The sequence below is a fragment of the Anopheles darlingi genome, chromosome 3 (genome assembly GCF_943734745.1).
Source record: "Anopheles darlingi chromosome 3, idAnoDarlMG_H_01, whole genome shotgun sequence".
NCBI classification, from domain to species: Eukaryota; Metazoa; Arthropoda; class Insecta; order Diptera; family Culicidae; genus Anopheles; species Anopheles darlingi.
Window position 1 is genome coordinate 52,042,042 of NC_064875.1, and position 19,554 is coordinate 52,061,595.

General features: G+C 46.6%; 4 protein-coding genes across 6 annotated transcripts in view; all 4 read left to right on the top strand.

The window, feature by feature from the left end:
• Window positions 1-1,077, top strand: part of LOC125957097 (uncharacterized) — a 13,171-nt gene extending 12,094 nt beyond the window's left edge. For both annotated transcript variants that reach the window (XM_049689525.1, XM_049689524.1), the window contains exon 7: window positions 1-1,077. This exon is cut by the window's left edge and continues 1,311 nt beyond it. The gene's annotated coding sequence lies outside the window, so the exon portion shown is untranslated.
• Window positions 1,078-1,573: 496 nt separating this feature from the next.
• On the top strand, window positions 1,574-8,345 carry LOC125957301 (xanthine dehydrogenase-like). 2 transcript variants are annotated; one of them, XM_049689918.1, is made up of 10 exons: window positions 1,574-1,900; window positions 1,983-2,086; window positions 3,088-3,134; window positions 3,733-3,905; window positions 3,990-4,521; window positions 4,598-4,927; window positions 4,995-5,245; window positions 5,305-5,766; window positions 5,830-7,194; window positions 7,272-8,345. In XM_049689918.1, the coding sequence occupies exons 1-10, from the start codon at window positions 1,574-1,576 to the stop codon at window positions 7,929-7,931; spliced, it is 4,251 nt and encodes a 1,416-aa protein (XP_049545875.1). In that variant the 3' UTR covers window positions 7,932-8,345. The 2 variants fall into 2 exon arrangements, with proteins under 2 accessions (XP_049545875.1, XP_049545874.1); XM_049689917.1 differs by having other exon boundaries at window positions 1,900-2,086.
• A 1,215-nt stretch (window positions 8,346-9,560) lies between these two features.
• Window positions 9,561-11,556, top strand: LOC125957325 (UDP-glycosyltransferase UGT5-like). The gene is made up of 5 exons (XM_049689957.1): window positions 9,561-9,772; window positions 9,842-9,929; window positions 10,007-10,593; window positions 10,666-11,108; window positions 11,178-11,556. The coding sequence occupies exons 1-5, from the start codon at window positions 9,596-9,598 to the stop codon at window positions 11,461-11,463; spliced, it is 1,581 nt and encodes a 526-aa protein (XP_049545914.1). The 5' UTR covers window positions 9,561-9,595; the 3' UTR covers window positions 11,464-11,556.
• Window positions 11,557-13,917: 2,361 nt separating this feature from the next.
• On the top strand, window positions 13,918-19,145 carry LOC125957304 (xanthine dehydrogenase/oxidase-like). Its single transcript, XM_049689921.1, has 7 exons — window positions 13,918-14,408; window positions 14,583-14,755; window positions 14,819-15,677; window positions 15,749-16,446; window positions 16,511-17,230; window positions 17,351-17,986; window positions 18,063-19,145. The coding sequence occupies exons 1-7, from the start codon at window positions 14,357-14,359 to the stop codon at window positions 18,720-18,722; spliced, it is 3,798 nt and encodes a 1,265-aa protein (XP_049545878.1). The 5' UTR covers window positions 13,918-14,356; the 3' UTR covers window positions 18,723-19,145.
• The last annotated feature ends 409 nt before the right edge of the window (window positions 19,146-19,554 follow it).

Genomic DNA, 19,554 nt, shown 5'->3' on the forward strand with positions numbered 1-19,554 from the left:
TGTCAGTATGACACCCAGGCATTCAACACCGGTAACTCCACCGATGTCATCGGTGCTCTTGCGTTCTCGTACCAGCGATCCTACTCCATCATCACTCCTTCCTCTCGCCCCACTTAGATTCCCAAAATTACGATCTCAGATTGAGGACTGCTAGCTCATAGGATAAGTGTACCACTAAGTCAATACTCGAACCGCTGTGCTCGGTGATGTGTTCTAGCTTCATTCATTACGTTCGACCGTAGAATCACAACCATGTTTGGTTATAATGATTTGATAATTTATTTCATTTATTTGTAACAACTCGAAACACATACCCACACCCCGGAAGCTATTGCTACCGGAGGTGGTTAAAAAGATGCGTTTTAACTGCCCCTCAGAACCTCAATATCATAGATAAACTAATTCTCGCAGTTGCTGCCATGCCGTAGATGGATCGTATCAAACTGAGAAATGTTAGCGAAGCGCCAGCACTGCCATCAATTATGCCGGCGAGAAGGGGGACTGTTTGGACATCCTGTTTAACGGTGTGGTCATCCTCACTCATCGCCAACACCTCGCCGTCGTGATCGCTGACTTGGCAGTATTTCGCGTACCAGACAGACAGGCAGAGTTGAAAGGGCTGGTTCCTTTGGTTTTAAAAGTCAGCTCACAAAGTCAAAGTCATCGATAATTATTCCGTACCATTTCATAACCGTACCAACTAAGCTCAACTGATTAGAGGGTTTCGTTTTTTTTTGTTTCCAGTACCAGTGTTAAGATAATAATGAGGCAGAGGCAAAACATTGGGCATCAGAATGAGAATCGAGAATCAGAACCAGATCGAGCGATCGATCGCGCAAGAACAATGCGCGATTAAGCAGCCGTTGTGTAGCGTTATAGCAAGCAGATTGTCAAAGTAATAAAGGAAAGGAATTGCCGTTCGAAAGCATTTTAAACGTTAGCTCAGTTTTACTCCGCTGTGGCAAAACAGAAACGGAAACGGAAACGGAAAGCAGAACGCGCACGTGCGCACGCTGAATCCGGTACGGCCCGGTATTCCTATGGGCCGGTGTGCATTTTTATGGAAGAAGAAAAAGAAGAAACGGAGAAACAATGATGGGGGTTACATTAGTAAGAGAAAATATGAACACCTTTTTGCATGTGAAAAATAAAACTCAACAAACCGAACCAAATGGAATCGCCGAGTGGTTTGGTAGATGAAAAAGTATAATAAAAATGTGTCTTTCATGTCTTTTGATCATCTATCTACTCTTCGACCATTGTATGACCTTCTTTTGCACTAGTGTTTGCGCAATTTCGATAAAATGCTGTTTCTTTTTTCATGGCTACTGTTATAAATTTTCCTCAGGTTCTATTGTTTCTATTTTGGCTCCTTTATTATGTTTATTAGTTCCACTCTTTATGCTATTATTAGTTCTACCGCTCCAGTTAGTAAAAGTAAAACAGGATGAAATGGTTCAAATAAAACTTTGTAACGGCAATGATAATTGAAATTCATCCTCGCCTCCGTGTTGTGTATCATCTGTGTAGATCGTGCTTTCATTCGGATCGATAACAGATATCATTATCTCATATGACACCGGCCACGGCAGAAGCACGGTATTCGTTCTACGTAAATGCACCGGACGGCGTTCAGCGGGATCGAAATCAGCTGATAATAGCAGCCGTTGCCGCGGTAACCGGTTATCGTGGGCCGGTCAAATTAAAAGGCGAGCAAAACAACCACCACCCAACGCTCCCCATCATTGTGTTCGTGTGCGACGCCGCGGGGATCGGCTCACGCAACGAGGTCGCGAATCCGATTCGGCAAATTCACTCGCTCACGATAAGTCGTAGTGAGAGGACGCCGGCGCTTCATCTTAACCCTTGCCTTTGGTTCGTTCTGGATCTTCACGCTTCGGTTTGTTTTCTTACGTCCGACTGTGACCTTGAATTTTACGTAGAAAAAGTTCTTTAAACGTTGTTTGTGTACTCAAGAATAGAGTTCCTCTGCACATATTTTGGCTATAGTTGTGATAAAGTGGAAGCTGATCGCGATGCTGTCGACAATCGGAAGCTATATTTGGGGCAGCTCCGAGGTTGAAAGGTAAGAACGGAACTGGAAGAAGAAGATTCCTCTTTCTCCCTCACTGTCTCTCCAGGCCATTTGCTTGGCCAAATATCAATCTTAATCACTGGTCGTTTACTGGCTGGCTAAATAAAGACACTTTATGGATTGAAAAGAGTATCGGATCAAACTTGGGCCATTAAAAACCTTGATGTGGTACCTCGGCTGCTGTTGCCGTGACCCTTCCGGGCAGATTTAATACCGTGGTGCTACTGCTGCTGCTGCTTCTGACCTGGTGCTTGTTACCTCTCCGAACCGGTTCTGCTTCAAGCCTATTCTTAATGGCTTACGTCTTGCAAAAAAAACCTGCTATGACCACAATGACCATTTCATGGATGATTATGTAGTGGTTTGACGCGTTCAAAATCGAGAGGTTGCAAACACGTCATTTTCACGCTCTGTTGTGCACTCCAGCTTCCATCGTCGAAAGGTCGGAATTATCGCGTTCGCGCTTGGGTCATAAAATGTTTCCCTTCCATTGTATTGTTTGTGTATTTTCGTTTTTACTTTATTACCCCTTACACCCGCATTCCATTCCCGCACCGACGGCACTTGGTAGAACTCACCATCTGAACAAAGAGCTGTTTTTTTAATGTTGGCGAAACATTTTGAATTTGCATTCGAATTCAAATCAGGCACACACCATGACATAGAAGGCATCCGATCGGTTTGTGATGGGGCGTTAGCGTATACAATCGCAATTGCTTCTCAAACAGCGTGCCACTATCTCAACAATTCAACGATCGTTTCAAACGATACTCGGTCAGAGCACGTTTTCACCGGGAGGAATAAGAGCCTTGTGGAGCGACTTTCGAAAAACGTCTGTCATGATGGGACGTGCATGCATCACAAATTGCAAATATTTAATGCCCTTTTTTGTAGTACTAGCACCTAGTCAAACTACGGCTACAGAAATCCCGTACACATTAGGAGGAATGAAATGAGAAAATAATTATATGTTTCTCTTCATTGAATTGCAGTCCAGTGACGGAAGCTACCTTTACGATCAATGGGATAAGCTATACCGGTAAGTCGGAGTAATGGTTAATGATGTTGAACTATCTGAGATGAGGTGATGTGTAATTTGTCCCAGCAACAATTGCAACGAGCCTCAAAGCAACCCTAGTTCGAATATCGCTTAACATTTTCGTTTGCCAATTTGCGAATCTGACCGGTACGAATACGATGGAGACGCAAATTTTTAAAATATTGAAAAACTTTTCTTCTCGAATTCTTTTCTCAAATTATACTTACATGCGATTAAAATCTATCTAACAGTTTCGGTAACGAGTAACGAGTAAAATCAATCATTCGATACCATGATAAGAGAATTCAATGTTCCATTTTTAAAGATTTACAATTATTTCAGTATTATTATTACATTTTTTCTGTTCAATTCATTTTTTTTATTTTTATTATGCATTATTGTACTTGACGATAAAATTTATGATAAAACGTTGCGTGTGATCGATATCCTGACAGTGCCCTTAACCGTAACAGAAACCATATAATAACAAGATCGATGCGAATATCCAAAACTAAGACTGGGGCCGATAGTGAATGGCGTAATAATTGAGATATTTGTTGAATATATTTGTTGAATATATTTGTTCAATATATTGCAGTCAACGCAAAGAGTGTTCCGGTAGACACCTCTTTAAATAATTTTATTCGGAATTTTGCGAAACTGTCCGGTACGAAGTATATGTGCCTTGAAGGTGGATGTGGGGCGTGTTTAGTGAATTTGACTAGCGTCCATGCGGTGTCGAAGGAGAAGAAAACATTTGCAGTCAATTCGGTAAGTTGGTGACATCCCTCAAGTCATCAAGCCCTCTCGGTGCACATAGTTAACAGATTTCGGTCTGATTGCCTGATATTTCAGTGTCTGTTTCCGGTGTACGCCTGCCACGGGCTGGATGTGCTGACGGTCGAAGGTATCGGCAACAAGAAGGATGGCTACCATCCGATCCAACAGCGTTTGGCACAGTTCAACGGTACCCAGTGTGGCTACTGCTCACCGGGTATGGTCATGAACATGTACAGCCTGCTCGAGGCCAACCATGGTGCGGTTTCGATGGAAGAAGTCGAGAATGCGTTCGGTGGTAACATCTGCCGCTGCACCGGCTACCGACCGATCCTAGACGCCTTCAAATCGTTGGCGGTGGATGCGGACGAGAAATTGCTCGATGCCTGCCAGGACATCGAGGATCTACCCGTGAAGACCTGTCCGAAATCGGGAGCCCCCTGCAGTGGAAAGTGTCCATCGGCGGCAACGGCTGCGAAACTCCCGTTACGATTAGTGTTCGAGGGTGAGCATGAATGGCACAAGGTGTCTCAGGTGAACGACATTTTTGCAATCTTCGACACGATCGGCAGCAAACCGTACATGCTGGTAGCCGGCAATACGGCTCACGGTAAGCAGCTGATGATGAGTGTTAGTGATCGTTTGTCACCTTATCTTTGACCTTAACACAATCGCTTCTCTTTCAGGTGTGTATCGGCGAAGCAACGCGCTGCAAGTGTTTATCGACGTTAACTCTGTGGAGGAGCTGCATACCCACAAGCAGGACGCCAATGGGCTTGCCGTTGGGGCCAATGTTTCGCTGACCGAGTTTATGCAAATTCTTGTTACGGCCAGCAACTCAAACCCGAGTTTCGCGTACTGCAAGGAGCTCGAGAAGCACATCGATCTGATCGCGAACGTACCGGTCCGTAACGCAGGCACGATTGCCGGTAATCTGAGCATCAAGAATCAGCATCACGAGTTCCCGTCCGATTTGTATCTGTTGCTGGAGGCAGCTGGTGCTCAACTGACGATCGGTATGTCTTGATACGGGGTTCTTGAATTCGGGACCAGCATCTTATCAGTCATATGTTGTCCTATCAGTTGAAGCAGGTGGCAAAAGCTCGACCGTTACGCCGGCCGACTTTGTACGGATGGACATGCAGAAGAAGGTGCTGCAGACGGTCACACTTCCCGCCCTCAGTGCGGATCAGTATGTCTACCGATCGTTCAAGATTATGCCCCGATCACAGAATGCGCACGCCTACGTGAATGGTGCCTTCCTAGCCAAGATGGCCGCGGATAATGTGACTGTCGAATCGATAAGGATTTGCTTCGGAGGTATCAATCCCGAGGTATGCATTTAACGGGCGCTGTTCCAGTACTCGGCCTAATGTCGTTTGGTACTTTCCAGTTCACACATGCCACCGGAACCGAAGCGTTACTGGCCGGTAAGAACCTGTTCGATGAACAGACGATTCAGGCCGCCATGACTCAACTGGGCTCGGAACTGACCCCGGACTGGGTGCTACCGGATGTATCCGGCGAGTACCGCAAGAACCTTGCGATGGCACTGTTTTACAAGTTCCTGCTGAACGTAGCACCCGAGGGAACGGTACTGGTCAAACCATCCTACCGTTCCGGTGGCTTTGCACTCGAGCGTCCCCTCTCGTCCGGTCTGCAGACGTTCGATACGTACGAGCGCAACTGGCCACTCACGAAGAACATTCCCAAGATCGAAGCCCTGGCACAGACGTCCGGGGAGGCCAAGTTTATCAACGATCTGCCACCGCTACCGGGTGAACTGTACGCTGCCTTCGTGATTGCTACGCGGCCACACACGCGCATCGGTAAAATCGATGCCGCCGAAGCGCTGGTAAGTCCACAATACCGTCACCGTTGCCATCGACCAGTTTTAACCAGCCCTTTCTTACTACAGAAACACCCCGGCGTAGTTGCGTTCTACTCGGCAAAGGACATTCCCGGGACGAACAACTTTATGCCCGCAAACCTTGGCAATCAGGAAGTGGAGGAGATTTTCTGCAGCGGCGAGGTACTGTTCCATGGTCAACCGGTCGGTGTGATCGTGGCCGATACGTTCGAGAAAGCAAACCATGCGGCCACCCTGGTTAGCATCATCTACGAGAAGCTTAGCTCGAAACCAATCTTCCCAACAATCAAGTCGTTAGTTGAAAACCAATCGAAGGCACGCATCTTCGATGAACCGTCAGCCACCAAACGTGGTTCCGGATATCGGGTTAATGTGACAGCCGCAAAAACGATCAAAGGGCGCTTTGAGATGGCTGGTCAATACCACTTTACGATGGAGACGCAAACCTGCGTCTGCGTACCGATCGAGGATAACAACATGGACATCTACTCATCAACGCAATGGATCGACCTCTGTCAGGTTGCGATCGCCTCGATGCTGAAGGTGCCAGAGAACAGCCTCAACCTAACCGTGCGCCGTCTGGGTGGTGGCTATGGTTCGAAAATTTCCCGTGCCGCCCAGATCGCCTGTGCCTGTGCTCTAGCCGCCCATCTGCAAAATCGTCCCGTTCGGTTCGTGCTTACCATCGAATCGAACATGGCCTCCATCGGTAAAAGATACGGCTGTATCAGTGACTACGAGGTGGATGTCGAAACCGGTGGCCGGTTCGTGAAGCTCACCAACAACTACATGCAGGATTACGGTGCCTCACTGAACGAGGCGGTTGGTGGGGCGACGACAGAGTTCTTTAAAAATTGTTACAACACCAGCACGTGGAAGATCGTTGGAAAAGCGGCCCGAACGGATGCTCCAAGTAATACCTGGTGCCGAGCACCGGGAACGACAGAGGGCATAGCCATGATCGAAAATATCATGGAACACGTGGCATGGGAAACGGGAATGGACCCACTCGAAGTTCGGCTTGCCAATATGCCCCAGGATAGCAAAATGCGCGAACTATTGCCCCAGTTCCGGCAGGACGTGGAGTTCGAGCAGCGTAAGGTGGCCATCGAACAGTTCAACCGCGAGAATCGCTGGCGTAAACGTGGCATCGCGATTTCGGTTATGCGCTACCCGTTGGACTACTTCGGTGCGATCCATGCCCTGGTTGCTATCCACGCTGGTGATGGTACGGTATCGGTGACGCACGGTGGCATCGAAATGGGCCAGGGAATTAACTCGAAGGCAGCGCAGGTGGCCGCCTACACACTCGGATTGCCGCTGGAGAAGATCAGCATTAAACCGAGCACCAGCCTAACGTCTCCGAATGCGTTTGTTACCGGTGGCAGCATGACCAGTGAAGCGGTGTGCTATGTAAGTACAAGAGCCGAGAGGAGATGACGAGCCTGTGGCTGGCCACCTAACGAACTTCTTCTTCTCCTCCATTCCAGGCTGTCAAGAAGGCGTGTGAGATATTGCTGGAGCGTGTCAAACCGGTACGTGATGCACACAAGGGAGCACCATGGGAAACCGTCACCCAGCTTTGCTACGCTGAAAATGTGGACCTGTGCGCCATCTATCAGTACAAGGCCTCGGAGCTGAAACCGTACATCATCTGGGGGTTAAGCTGCGCAGAAACGGAAATCGATGTGCTGACTGGGAATGTGCAGCTGCGGCGTGTCGATATCCTCGAGGATACGGGCGAAAGTATGAGCCCCGGTATCGATGTTGGCCAGATCGAGGGTGCGTTCATTATGGGCGTCGGTTATTGGCTAACGGAGGCGCTCGTTTACGATGTGCAAAATGGGGAGCTTCTGACGACTAGAACTTGGAACTACAAACCCCCCGGGGCTAAGGATATCCCGGTAGACTTCCGTATTCGGTTTCTGCAGAAAAGCTCCAATCCGGCCGGCGTCCTGCGCTCCAAGGCAACCGGTGAGCCGGCATTGAACATGTCGATCGTGGTGCTGTTCGCCCTTCGGAATGCGCTCCGTGCGGCACGACAGGATGCGGGCCTGGCGGACGATTGGATACCGATGGGCACGGCCTCTACACCGGATCAGGTGTACATGCTTGCCGGCAACACTATCGAGCAGTACAAATTGAATTAAGCATCACGATAATTTAATCTTCATTCGTTATATCCTGGTGCTGGTTTGACACTTAAGTTTACTAAATGCTGGTTGGTACAATACAGATAACTGTACCATTGAAATTTAATGGTTCGAGATCGGATCGAGAGATCATCAACATGTAATAAGTGAACTGATTTATCTGCACCGTTGATGCATGCGCCGTGAGCGCCTTTATGCAGCGTCTGTTACTGAACAAGAAATCATCTTTGCAAAGCTTATATGAACACGAATCTTGTTTGACCATAAAAAAAATCCCAGTAACAGAACAGACTAAAACGATCGATCTTATTGCATCACATATCACAGACAAGAGACAACCCAAGTGAAATAGCCCGTGGGAGTATTATGTTGGTAAAGAAGTTTGAATAAACGGACACAAAGTGCTTTAAATTTATTATTAGTCAATTGGTTCGTAGATATTTGATACCACTCACGCCAGGTAAGTATGTGAAACTAAATAAATGAAAGTCAATACTAAAGCGGCTCAGGTGGCTGCCTACACACTCGGATTGCCGCTGAAGAAGATTGCCTCAAAGTCAACCTGCAATGTAATCTCTCTTAACGCCGTTCTCACTGGTGCCAGTATGACTAGTGAGGTTGTGTGCTTTGTGAGTTCAGTGTTTCGCCTATCCCTTGTTCGGCTGTTGTTGCTTGTTAACCAATCTACTTTATTATAGGCAGTTAAGCGTGCGTGCGAAATGCTGAATAAGCGAATCAAACCGATCCGCGACGAGCTGAAGGAAGCAACATGGGAAAAAATCACGCAAATATGCTACTCCCGGGACATTGATTTGAGTGCCATGTATCACTACAAAAGCTTTGAACTCCATACAACATCCTAGGGGTCTGTTACGCTGAAGTGGATGTCGATCTAATAAGAGGAAACATTCAGCTACGCCGCATCGATATCCTCGAGGATACGGGCGAAAGTATGAGCCCCGTTATCGAAGTTGGCCAGATCGAGAGGGACGTTCTGCGAATGCCGCAAACCGTGCACAACCACGTCGGGGGCTGCACTCGAAAGCAACCGCTGAACCGGCCCTGACCATTAGTATTGCCGTGCTGTTTGCGATGCGCTACGCTCTACGCTCTGCCCAGAAGGATGCAGGTCGTCGGGACACTTGGATTCCGCTCGGATCCGACACAACACCCGAGCAGACGCTTCTCAAATCATCGAATTCGATTGATCAGTACCGGTTGAACTAATAATTTGTAGGTAGTTCTACGGCAGTTGAAACAGGTGTTGTATATTACTCAATAAAACAAGGTCGTGAATGGGTTTCAGGGTTATGTGCGGAACGTCTTGTCGTTATCTATTAAGACACCTACCGTGCGATATGCTAAAGGGTTTAAAAGAGAATCTCGATTACTGATAACGTTAGCTTCACTTTAGATAGTTGCCTCATACACACATACACTATCTTGCGATGTAATCTGCTCGGTGGTCTAGCATCCCCTACCAGTTTAGAGCGGAACTTGGTCGGTATCGACAATGATTTGCAAAATTTGCTCCGGTACTCCTCCGTCAGAATTACGTGGCAAAAACAATGAGGTGGACAACTTATCGGGCCCTTTAGTCTAGTCAATCAGTTTGTTGGCGAACGTTAGGGACGACAGTTTGGTCTACAAACGCCATTGCGATGGAGAAGCGATTTTGTCAATGGTTAGTGGTGATGGCGGTGTTGTGCATTTGTGGAGAATATGCGGTACCGGGGGTAAAATCTGCCAAAATACTAAGTATATTCCCTACCACTTCGAAATCGCACTGGATACTAGGGTCAGCGTTAATGAAAGAGCTAGCGCACGACGGTCATGAGGTGAGTAGAAGACATGCAGTAGTAGATGAGATCCCACTGAACACTGAATGACCCAAATCGGTTCTCTAGGTGACGGTTATAAGTCCGTTTCCATTGAAAAATGCACCTAAAACGTATCGACACGTCGAGATCACCTATAACTCTAGCCTATTTGATGGTATGCGCCGTACTACCGCTAGTTTTTTAAAAATCTGATTGCTAATGACTCTCGCACATCAACATCTCGTTTTACAGATATTATGGATGAGGTATTTGAACGTGTGGATGATAATTTCTTTCAAAAGATGAAAGAAATCGTGTCGTTTATCGAGGAAATCGTTAACAGTACGCTAACATCGCCCGCGGTGCAAAAGCTGCTGAACTCGGACGAATCCTTCGATCTGCTTGTGATGGAGGTATTCCTCGATGATGTGTTTCTGGGATTTGCCGATCGCTTCAACTGCCCCGTGGTCGGAATGTCAACATTTGGGGCATCAACTTGGGTTAACGCGCTTACCGGTTCACCACAACCACTTTCCTACGTACCACATCCAATGACTGCCTTCACCGATCGAATGAACTTCTGGGAGCGACTCGGGAACGTGATGTTTACGGCGTTCGACGAGATATTAATGGCGTCCGCCGGTATACCTGTGCAGCAGCGATACTATGACAAATTCTTTCCCAATGCAAACCGATCGTTGTCGGAAATGCGTCGCCATGGTGTATCGTTGATTCTGGTCAACAGTCACTTCAGCTTGAGTTTTCCTCGTCCCTATTTGCCCAATTTGATCGAGGTCGGAGGATTCCACGTCAACAGGAAGGTTAACCCACTACCGGAAGTATGTATTTAGAAACGTTTGAGTACTGCTTCTCTATCTGTTACTTTTTACTTCCAAAAATTATGCTCAAAGGACATCCAATCGTTCATCGAACAATCGGAACACGGCGTTATCTATTTTTCGTTGGGTTCCAACCTAAAACCTTCGAAAATGGATCTACAAAAGCGAAACGATGTCATCCGTGTGCTGTCAAGTTTGAAGCAGAACATCATCTGGAAGTGGGACGATGATGCGCTCGTGCTAGACCGTACTAAATTCCTTCTAGGCAAATGGTTCCCCCAGGATGACATCTTGGCCCACCCGAATGTGAAACTATTCATTACCCACGGTGGTCTGCTGAGCTGCACGGAATCAATCTACCACGGTGTACCGATCGTCGGGATTCCTATCTTTGGCGATCAACTGCTCAACATGGCCAGGGCCGAGGTGTCGGGTTGGGGTGTTGGTGTAGCTTACACGAAGTTAAATGAAGCCACTTTCGCGAAAGCAGTAACGGAGGTGTTGAATGATGAAAAGTAAGCACAGCCCAGAGCTCAATAGGTATCAAAAATCGTAATAATAACAATATGTTATTGTCGTTTTAGCTATGCCAAAAGGATTGCAGTAATCTCTCGACGATTGCGTGATCAACCGGTGGCTCCAATGGATTTAGCCAAGTTCTGGGTCGAGTATGTATTGCGGCATGATGGAGCGACTCATCTGATATCGTCTGCGCAGGACCTTAGTTTTATTGAATACAACAATCTCGATGTGTACGGGTTTATATTGACAATAGCAGGATTGATCGTACTGCTCATCACTTTAGGATGCAAGAAAGTCACTCAGCGTATTCTGCCAAAGAAATCGAACAAGTCTAAAAAGAACAATTAAAATGCACATCTTCTTGATGCATTAGCTGTTTTAAACAACATAACATTCTATCTAATTTAATTTAATCATTTAATTCGAATAAATTTCAATTGCTTCACCAGCTTCCTGTACCATATTTTCTATTATGGAGCTCTTTCTTGCCAGCGACTAATTTATCTCCTCATTTGATCGGTTTCGGATGCGTGTGTGAATTGAGGATTGATGCCACCAAAGTAAATATTACTCGAAACGATGCTAAAGCCCTCGGTATTCACCAAGAATGCTCCGTTGACATACGCGTGAGCGTTCTGAGCTCGAGGCATAACCTTGAACGATCGATAAACGTACTGCTTCGGATCGAGAGGCGGAAGCACAACGTTGAGCAAAACTTTCTTTACCATGTTTATTGTAGCGTACTCTGATGGCTTAACATCGATGGTTTTACCATGCGCCTCCACTGAAATAACGATGCTTATGATCGTGAGCCTGAATATGATCGAAGCTGGAGCAGGTGAACACTAATGAAGCACCCGTCTTTATGGAATTGCTACAAGAAGGATTGCTGGGCTGTGATTTCTAAAACGGTTATCACGGACAGCGCCAACAATACCTAGTGCCGTGCGCCGGCTACAACGGAGATCTATGCTATTATTGAATCAATTATGAAACACCTAGTTCCAGGATCGATCCTATCGACCTCCGGGTAAGATTCCTGCGGAACACATTGCTTCCTACCGGTGTGCCACGGTTCCAGGCCACCGGTCAACCACCCGTTAACATGAGAATCGCAGTGCTATTTCATGGAATCTTCTTCATTAAAGTAGACGTTTCTTACTTAATACTACATGCATTATCTTCGAGTTAATATTTTACAATACTTCCTTCATATTTCTCAAACGTTGTTTCTCTTTTTTAAAATTACTAGAACGATTTTGCTCAATCGCTTGACTTCCAATAACTTTTCACTTCCTTGTTATGTAATAAATATGATACTACTAATACTATGAAGTAAACAGTGTGTCTCATGTGATGTACGATTGCGAATGAATGCGGCACAAGTCGCGTTTTACCTACAAAAAAAAAAACAAATAATCACTCGAGCTGCAAACATGCGTGTCTAGTCGCGTACCGTGCTATCGCACGCAACACAATCTCCCATTCGCCGGGACGCTACCGCGCAAACTAAGCAAGCACAATCTTGTATTGGTGAGCATGAAACGATCACGACGTCGGCACACGGTCCTATCATTACATAGCAAACATTTCGGGTTGAGGGACTGAGCGGCCACCGAACTCCAACTGGCTTGCTCGCATCAAACGCTATGCCTGTGTTAGAAAATCAAACCTGCCGACAAATAAAACCAAAATTTCACGCAACGTGCGTCTCGTTCCGCTCAAACTCATGGATGACGACAATGCGTAAGCGGACTACACTCGCGGTCTATGCTCGTAGGCACAAAGACAGCGCTAGATCGTCTCGCGCACGCCGACCCCGTGCGAAACTCTGTTTCCGACCTTGGATGGCTCGTGGTTGTCGAAAAAATATATTTCAAGACTAGCGTGGTAGTTTGGTGCGTCTGTGGAAGCCGTGAGGAGTTACATTTTTTGATTGAATCATTTAGTGATCCCGCTACCATGGTGCTGCTGGATGTCAACTTTACAATCAATGGAACGCTTTTTTGTGGTGAGTCGCGTGCTACTCGAGGTGGTATGCATGACACGGCACAATCAATTGCCGGCGGTGAATCAAGTGCTTCGCGAACAAGTGTTCTCGAGAGTAGCTACCTTTACCATCCGCGTCGCAAAACTAGAATAAAAGCTGGCTAGCAAGGCATTATTGTTGGCAGCAAAAACAGGTTGTTTTCATTAGCTGATTATGGTACATGATACGTTAGGGATTGTTTAATTAAACTTAGCAATTCTCAACTAATCAGTATTTCGATTTTTGATTTATTAAAAAAAAATAGTGAGATATTATGGGTAAAAGTCTTTTATCATTTACTTAAAATCATTTCAACTTTAAATTAATTTATTTTTGTAAAAATTTGCTTGGTTAAGTAACACCCAACTCTCACGAAGAATCTTTCCGATAATAGGTGAAGCTAAATATAGATAGAACTGTTGACTTAATTTACTGATAACGTCCTCCTTCAAACGCGTGATTTTCGAAGAAGAAATTGCAGTAAAAAAAGTCGCACCCAGCGTAGTTTCTCTAAAGTACCTTCAGCAAACAAAGTTCTCTGTATAAACACTGGAGTGCAAAAGTCCCATGTGAGAGACGTTGGAGAATCTAAACAATAAACAACACCCTTGCGCTTCACGATCTGAACCCAGTTTAGGTTCTCTAACCAACATATACAGACACAAACACACACTGTCTAACACCATTCAACAGTATCGTCGAATGGTCAGCTCCAAGATAATATCAACCGCGGCACTACTCCCTTGCGCGACCACCATGATCTAACATCCGGAGCATTCGGGATGTCGGATCGCGCGACACGCATACCCACCAACAATTACCGCCTATGACGGTGCAAAATTTTCGCGACTAGCTCACTCGATAACGGGCGGCTGAGGTAGCGGTAGGGGTACAATTTGGAGTCTAAAAACTAGACAATCCGTGCGCACACGCCCCACTCGCTGGCGATCAGTCGTAGTGAGCGGTGCTCCTAAACAGTGCTTTTCCTTCTGCTTCGAAGCTTCATAAGTCTTCTCGCGGTATCCCAGTGTGCATTCTTGTATTGAGTTTCCATCTACAACTACCTTTTGCATTGATCGTAGCAATCTGGAACAGGTTTCTAGTCCCTGAAGTGCTTCTCGTATTGAAACTCCAACGTCCTTCAAGAATCATTTGCAAAGTGTTGTGAAATTGATTGTGCTGTTTCAACAATTAAACGAAAACGCCGCAGTCATGGAGCTGACCGCCGCAGTCATTTTCTCCATTAACGGAGAGCCTTATCACAGTAAGAGCACGGGTTATCAGATAACGAGTAGGGGACAGATAAGAGATTGACAATGAGCATTTGATTGACGAGATGTAGACTACAGCACCGCTCGATGCGAATATCCAAAACCAAGATTAGGGGTGATAGTAAATGGCGTAATAACTGAAAATATATTTGTTCAATATATTGCAGTCAACGCAAAGAGTGTTCCTGTGGATACTTCTTTGAATAATTTTATCCGGAATTTCGCAAACTTGACCGGCACGAAGTATATGTGCCTCGAAGGCGGATGTGGGGCGTGTGTAGTGAACGTGAGTGGCGTTCATCCTAATACCGGTGATGTCTTCTCCTACGCTGTCAATTCTGTAAGTTAATGTAATTTCGTAATCCATTATAATCCGTCTAAATTTTATCCCTTTACTTTGAAGTGTTTGTTCCCAGTGTTCGCCTGTCATGGAATGGATGTTACGACGGTCGAGGGAATCGGTAACAAGCAAAACGGATACCATGCCACTCAGAAGTTGTTGGCCCATTTCAATGGGACGCAATGTGGTTACTGCTCACCGGGTATGGTCATGAACATGTACAGCCTGCTCGAGGCCAAACAAGGTAAGGTCACAATGGAAGAGATCGAGAACTCCTTTGGCGGTAACATCTGTCGCTGTACCGGCTATCGGCCGATCTTGGATGCGTTCAAGTCGATGGCCGTCGATGCTGACCAGAAGCTTAAGTCCAAGTGTCAGGATATTGAGGATCTTACCAAGATATGCCCCAAGACGGGATCTGCTTGTGCCGGTAAGTGTTCTGCCGCTGGTAAACCGAATCAGCGCAAGGGACTCCATCTGAGCTTCGAGCAGGATCGCGAGTGGCATAAGGTATACGATATCAGTGACATCTTTGCCATCTTCGAGAGCATCGGCGATCGGCCTTATACCCTTGTTGGCGGTAACACCGCCCATGGGGTGTACCGACGAAGCGAGGACTTGGAGGTATTCATCGATGTCAACGCAATCGAGGTGCTGCGAAGTCATTCGTTGGGCACTTCATTGACCATCGGTGCAGGAACTAGTCTAACGGAGCTTATGGAGTTGATGACGAGTACGGCGAAGCGAAATCCGAGCTACTCCTACCTGGAGCACTTGGTTCGTCACGTCGACCTGATTGCCAACGTGCCCGTACGGAACACTGGTACGATTGCTGGTAACCTAAGCATCAAGAACCAGCATAACGAGTTCCCCTCGGATTTGTACTTGATTCTGGAGGCCGCTGATGCTACGTTGACTATCCGTAAGTAACTCGGTAGCTGGAAACCAGGGAAACCATAACCTTCGTTCATGCTTACACTATCATCATTTCAGTGGAGGCGCATGGTAAAACCACCGTTGTTAAGCCATCAGAATACGTTACAATGAGCATGGCGAAGAAAGTTCTGCTCAACGTTGTGCTTCCGCCGCTCGATCCGAAGCAGTACGTTTATCGATCGTTCAAGGTTATGCCTCGAGCTCAGAACGCACATGCGTATGTCAACGGAGCATTCTTGGTGAAGACCGAGGGCTCCAGCATCGTTTCGAGTAATATTTGCTTTGGTGGCATCAATCCTCAATTCACGCACGCAACCAAAACCGAAGCCTTTCTGAAGGGTCGCCAGCTGCTTACCAACGACACTGTACAGGGTGCATTGAAGGTTCTTGCTCAGGAGTTGAGTCCCGACTGGGTCCTACCGGATGCATCGCCTGAGTATAGGAAAAACCTGGCCTTATCGTTGTTCTACAAGTTTGTGCTCAGCGTTGCCCCCGAGTCGGTCAAAGACCAATTCAAGTCTGGAGCTGCTGTTCTCGAGCGTCCTCTGTCGTCGGGATCCCAAAAGTTCGATACAATCAAGGAGAACTGGCCGCTTAACAAGGATATTCCGAAAATCGAAGGCTTGCTGCAAACATCCGGCGAAGCCAAGTACGTCAACGATTTACCGGCATACCCCAATGAGCTGTACGCAGCGTTTGTGCAAGGAACTGAGGCCCATGCAAAGATACTCGCCATTGATTCATCTGATGCTATGGTAAGCTGGATGGCGGAGATTGTAATGAAGACTCTTTAACTTAATGTTGCCTCTTTTGCTACAGAAACTTCCAGGTGTAGTAGCATTCTACACGGCGAAAGACATCCCTGGAGAGAACAACTTCATGTACTTCAAGGGATTCATGGGACCCCACGATGAGGAGATTTTTGCTAGCGAGAAAGCACTCTATCACGGTCAACCAATCGGTCTCATAGTGGCCGATACCTTCAACCAAGCTAATCGTGCCGCCAAGCTGGTCAAGGTTCAGTACGGCAAACCGGAAAAGGTGCGCTATCCAACCGTCAAAGATGTGCTGCATGCAAAGGCAACCGACCGTCTACACGATATGCCATACAGCACGTTGGGCGAAGAGTTCGAAGCTGCACCGGAAGGTGAGGTGAAGGTGAAGGGACGTTTCGAGATCGGTGGCCAATATCACTATACCATGGAGACGCAAACTTGTGTGTGCGTACCGATTGAGGACGGATTGGACGTGCATGCAGCCACTCAATGGATCGACTTTACGCAGATTGCTATCTCCAAAATGTTGAAGGTACCAGAGAACAGTCTCAATCTGTATGTGCGTCGTCTGGGTGGTGGCTACGGTAGCAAGGGCACCAGAGCTACGCTGATTGCGTGTGCATGTGCCCTAGCCGCACACAAGACTCAGCGCCCTGTGCGTCTAGTGATGACTCTGGAAGCCAACATGGAGGCCATCGGGAAACGGTATGGCGTTGTATCGGACTACGAAGTCCATGTGCAGAAGGATGGTAAAATCACTAAGGTAAGAAAAAAGCATTTATAATTAAAACGGCGATTCCCTTTTACTACCTTTTGTCCTCTTTTTCCACTTTGTTTAATTAAGATTTTTTAAAAAATATTACATTTTCTAATATTTTTATAGCTTTTCAACGAGTACGTTCACGATAGTGGCTCCTGTCTGAATGAGTCAATGGGTCATTGCGCTGAATTCTTCAAAAATTGTTATGAGCACAAAGCGTGGAAAACTGTCGCGAAGGCAGCAGTCACCGAATCGGCCAGCAATACGTGGTGCCGTGCACCGGGAACGACAGAGGGGATTGCGATGATTGAAACAATTATGGAACACGTGGCGTGGGCAACGGGAATGGACCCGCTCGAGATTCGGCTTGCCAACATGACCCAGGATAGCAAAATGCGCGAGCTGATGCCCCAGTTCCGGCAGGACGTTGAGTATGATGAGCGGCGCAAGGCGATCGAGCAGTTCAACCGCGAGAATCGCTGGCGTAAGCGTGGACTTGCTATCACTCCAATGCGCTATCCTCTCGGCTACTTCGGTTCGATTCATGCCCTGGTGTCGGTCTACCATACGGACGGAACGGTCGTTATCACGCACGGTGGGATTGAAATGGGACAGGGCATGAATACAAAAGTTGCGCAGGTGGCCGCCCGCACACTTGGCATTCCGATGGAGAAGATTAGCATCAAACCATCCACTAATATGACGTCCCCGAATGCTATCTGCACGGGTGGGAGCATGACCAGCGAAACGGTTGCTTTTGTAAGTGTTTGTTTGTTTTTTTTTTATGTGTCCAATCATTAACTCATTGTATGCTTCTACTTGCTCGATCATACAGGCTGTCATGAAGGCGTGCCAGATTTTGCTGGAGCGTATGAAACCAATCCGAGAGGAGATGAAGGACGCCTCCTGGGAGACGATCGTTGAGAACAGCTATTACAAGAACGTGGATCTGTGCGCCACCTACATGTACAAGGCGTCCGATCTGGAACCCTACATCATTTGGGGTCTCACTTGCGTTGAGCTGGAAATCGATGTGTTAACCGGGAATGTGCAGCTGCGCCGCGTCGACATCCTGGAGGATACGGGCGAAAGTCTTAGCCCTGGTATTGACGTCGGTCAGGTGGAAGGTGCGTTCGTGATGGGCATTGGTTACTACCTTACGGAGGCGCTCGTCTACGATCCGGAAACGGGTGCCCTGCTTTCGAACCGTACGTGGACGTATAAGGTTCCAACGGCGCGTGACGTCCCTATCGATTTCCGGGTGCAGTTCCTGCACAACAGTAGCAATCCGGCGGGAGTGCTGCGCTCGAAGGCCACGGGAGAGCCGGCCATGAACATGACCATCGCCGTGTTGTGTGCGCTTCGCAATGCCGTTCAGGCGGCCAGAAAAGCTGCTGGTTTGCCCGATGATTGGGTGCAGCTGGGTGCACCATCCACGCCTGATCAGGTGTATTTGAAGGCGGGCAACTCCGCTGAGCATTACTTGCTCAACTGAAGGGAGGCGTCTTTTCAAATTTCTAAATGTTTTAAAAACAAGTTAGCTATAGTGTAGTAAAGATTTATTCCATTAATTTCCGTGTCTGAATTCCATACAGATATAATATACATATCTACCTAACGCTGTGCAACTAGCGTTCATTTACTGGATTCAATCTATTCAGAAAGCACTTGGCTTCGGCAAAGATACCAACTACCTCGCATTAACTTTTCCAAGTTTTGGTGATTATACTGGGTATGATATATTTACCCTTGACTTGTTTGAAATGATTTTGAGTCAGTTTTTACAGTTTCACTACAAATAAAATGATACAGTTATGGTTTAATGATTCGCAAGACATACGATCAATCCACATACGATATTCAATAGCGCGAAACACATTATTTCCTTTTCGCTTGTAATAATTTTCTGGTTTTGAATAAAATGTCCTGCTTTAGTTACAGCTGAATTTGCCCGTAAACGTATGATCTCTTGACAGTACGCCGAAACAAAATACTTTTATTTCATTCAGTTCAAGTTGTGCTATTACACAATTTTCAAAAAAAATTAATCCCTGCCTCTCTTTCTCTCTATCTCTCTCTTTTGTTGCACATTACACTCCCCCCACACTACATTATCAATCCTTATCAATAGATACCATCATGCAACCTGAACCATGGCACACATGCGTTTGGGTTTAGATAAATGTGCATCGAGATAGTATCTTCCTCTGCGCCTGATGCCGAATTTCGTAGCAAACAACGAGTTGCCACGATAAGCTGCAAAAAGCGTATCCTTCGAAAATCGATCTTCGGAATTCATTCGAAGGAATCCACCTTACCTTCCGCCA